At 44.4% G+C, this 2,413-nt stretch overlaps 1 protein-coding gene across 1 annotated transcript; it reads right to left on the minus strand.

Annotated features, from left to right (window-relative positions):
• On the minus strand, positions 361-2,208 carry LOC104721021 (glycosyltransferase family 92 protein At1g27200-like). The gene has a single exon (XM_010438929.2). It carries the CDS (start codon positions 2,148-2,150, stop codon positions 381-383), a length of 1,770 nt encoding a protein of 589 aa, XP_010437231.1. The 5' UTR covers positions 2,151-2,208; the 3' UTR covers positions 361-380.

The following is a 2,413-nucleotide window of genomic DNA, read 5'->3' on the forward strand; positions in this document are numbered from 1 at the left end:
ATTGATTATTTGCTTATCACTAAATTCTATTTTCATTTCAGAAAGAATTGGAATCTAAACCTAAACACGCTGATACTGGCTTGGAGCTCTCGTCAGTGGAATAAATAAATTAAAATTGTTATGTACAATGGAATTTTATTGTGGATTTTAAGCTAAATAAAATAATTTTGATATCATTTGTATCCAAAATCTTGCATCTTTAGCCGACAAAAAAAAAAAAAATCTTGCATCTTTAAAGTTAAGTTTCCAATTTTCCATGCTTTCACCTAACCAAAAATTCAAATCCAGTTTACAAAAACAGAAGAAAAAAATCTGTCACCAACCAAAACAACTATGCTATTAACACAATAACCCATCCGTACTCTAATTTATAAATTGTTTCATCTCTGCCATGCCATTTTATAACCGTCTTTAACCGGGTGTCCGAACCATTTTCTGGTTAACCGCTTCAACCTCAGGTCTTTGACTTCGCAGAACCTCTGGCCCCATCCTTCCGGTTCAATGGGCCTAAAGCCCAACCCAGGAGTTCTATCTCTCGACTTAGGATTAGAGACTCTGGTCCAATCCACCACGTAGGCCGACAAACGCCGTTTAAACTTGGCCTTGAACTCCTGCCACGCCTGGTACTTGTAATGGTTCACCACTCCCTCCTCCGTGTCCGCCACGCGCCATTCGTACTCTCCCTTTAAACCGAAATGGTGGATCGCCGTGTACAGCGAATGCTCAACCGCGCTCAGCAGCACGATCGACTTGTGCCGTTGATCTTCCTCTCGCCGACACGTGTAACCTTGCGTCACACCTCCACGTGGATGCTTCGTCTGATTCGACGGCCCGAACTCGTGCGATTTAAACGACACTTGTCCGATTATGCTCTCATGATCGGACGGTAGAAGAGACCTAATCATCTGATCCGACGGCTGTGATTTATTATCCCAAGACGGAGAGAAGAGAAACTCGTCCACATCAAGGTATATCATCCATGTGGACGTGTCGCTTCCGTACACCGCCGCGTGGGAGAACCCAGCCTCTTGCGTCTTGGGCCAGATCCATAAAACTATGGTGACGTCATACTTTTCACTCTTGAGAACCTCAACGACGTCGTTTAACTCGTCGTCGCTACCGTTATCGTATATGATGAATCTTTGTATTCCGATCGCCGCGTGATACATCACCCACTCTCTCAGATACTTCGCTACATTGTACACCATCGTCGTCGCGCACAGTAGCGATTTCTTACGTGGTTCTGTTAACGTGCGCTTAGGGCTAAAGTACGCAACAGAGGGTACGGTCTTTGTCTCTTCCTTATCGGTCGCCACCGCCTCGAGGTAGACTTTGACCGGCGTGTCGATCGGTTTGTTAGGAAACGAACATCGGAACACCTCTTGAACAGAGCTCGTCACGGGGGTTCTAATGGCGGTATCAGATTCCTCACCGAACACACAACGAAACGACTCCGGCGGTTTGTTGGACCCTAATCCACGATTCGGCCCTTTGACGAAGAGAACGACGTCATTTTCCGTTGATATGGCTTCGAAAATGACGAAGTTCCATAGAGGGAGATCAGGCCAACGTGTTTCCGGCGAGAGCTCGAACGTTTTCGAAGAGGCAAGGACCGGAGTAGGAATCGGATGGTGGTGGCGGTATATACCGGGAAGACCGCATCTGAATGTTGTACGGTTCGTGAAAGGGAGTGTCGCGACGAACCTCGCCGTGGCTTTCTCGCCGTTAGGGTAAAAACATGTGTAGTTCTCCCCTGGAAGCTGCGGTGGCATAACTTTCTCCTCCGGTGAAACGATCACAAGAATGTCCCATCCTGGCCAAAGAACAGCGTCAGCTCTGATCCTACGAGAACCGTTAGATTGATATGGGTTTGAATCTTGAGTGTTTGTCACGTAACTGACGATTCTTGATTTAGCAGGGAGTGCCGTGACAAAGAAGGTAGCTCGATAAATCGTGTTTGGGGAACAATGTAGAGAGAACAAACCAAAGAGAGAAAGAGGAACGAGGATGAAGAAGAGTGTGGTTGTGTGTGCTCTGTAACTCGTTTTGTGATGGAAGAATTGAGAAGCAGCAGCGTCGTCTGATCCGGCTCCGGCGATTGATTTTGGTGTTGATCGAGGAGAAGAACAAGTCTTCAAGGATAGCGTCATTGTCGATTACGTATCCAACAGACTTGTTTTGTAGCCAAATTAAAAAATCCATCAATAAAATTATTACTATTATTTTAAAAAAATATTTACTGTTTTTGAGTTCCAGAAACATAAATTCAATTACCAAAAAGATTGGATGAAGAAAGAAAAATTCTAAAGCCATGAAAATAGCAGGAAAATAATGATTTTAATGAACTCAATAACAGAAATTACAAAATCTGAAGATTTAAAGAGACGGATAAAAAGGCTTCTGTTTGTGGTTT

This window comes from Camelina sativa, chromosome 11 (assembly GCF_000633955.1).
Source record: "Camelina sativa cultivar DH55 chromosome 11, Cs, whole genome shotgun sequence".
Lineage (NCBI taxonomy): Eukaryota > Viridiplantae > Streptophyta > Magnoliopsida > Brassicales > Brassicaceae > Camelina > Camelina sativa.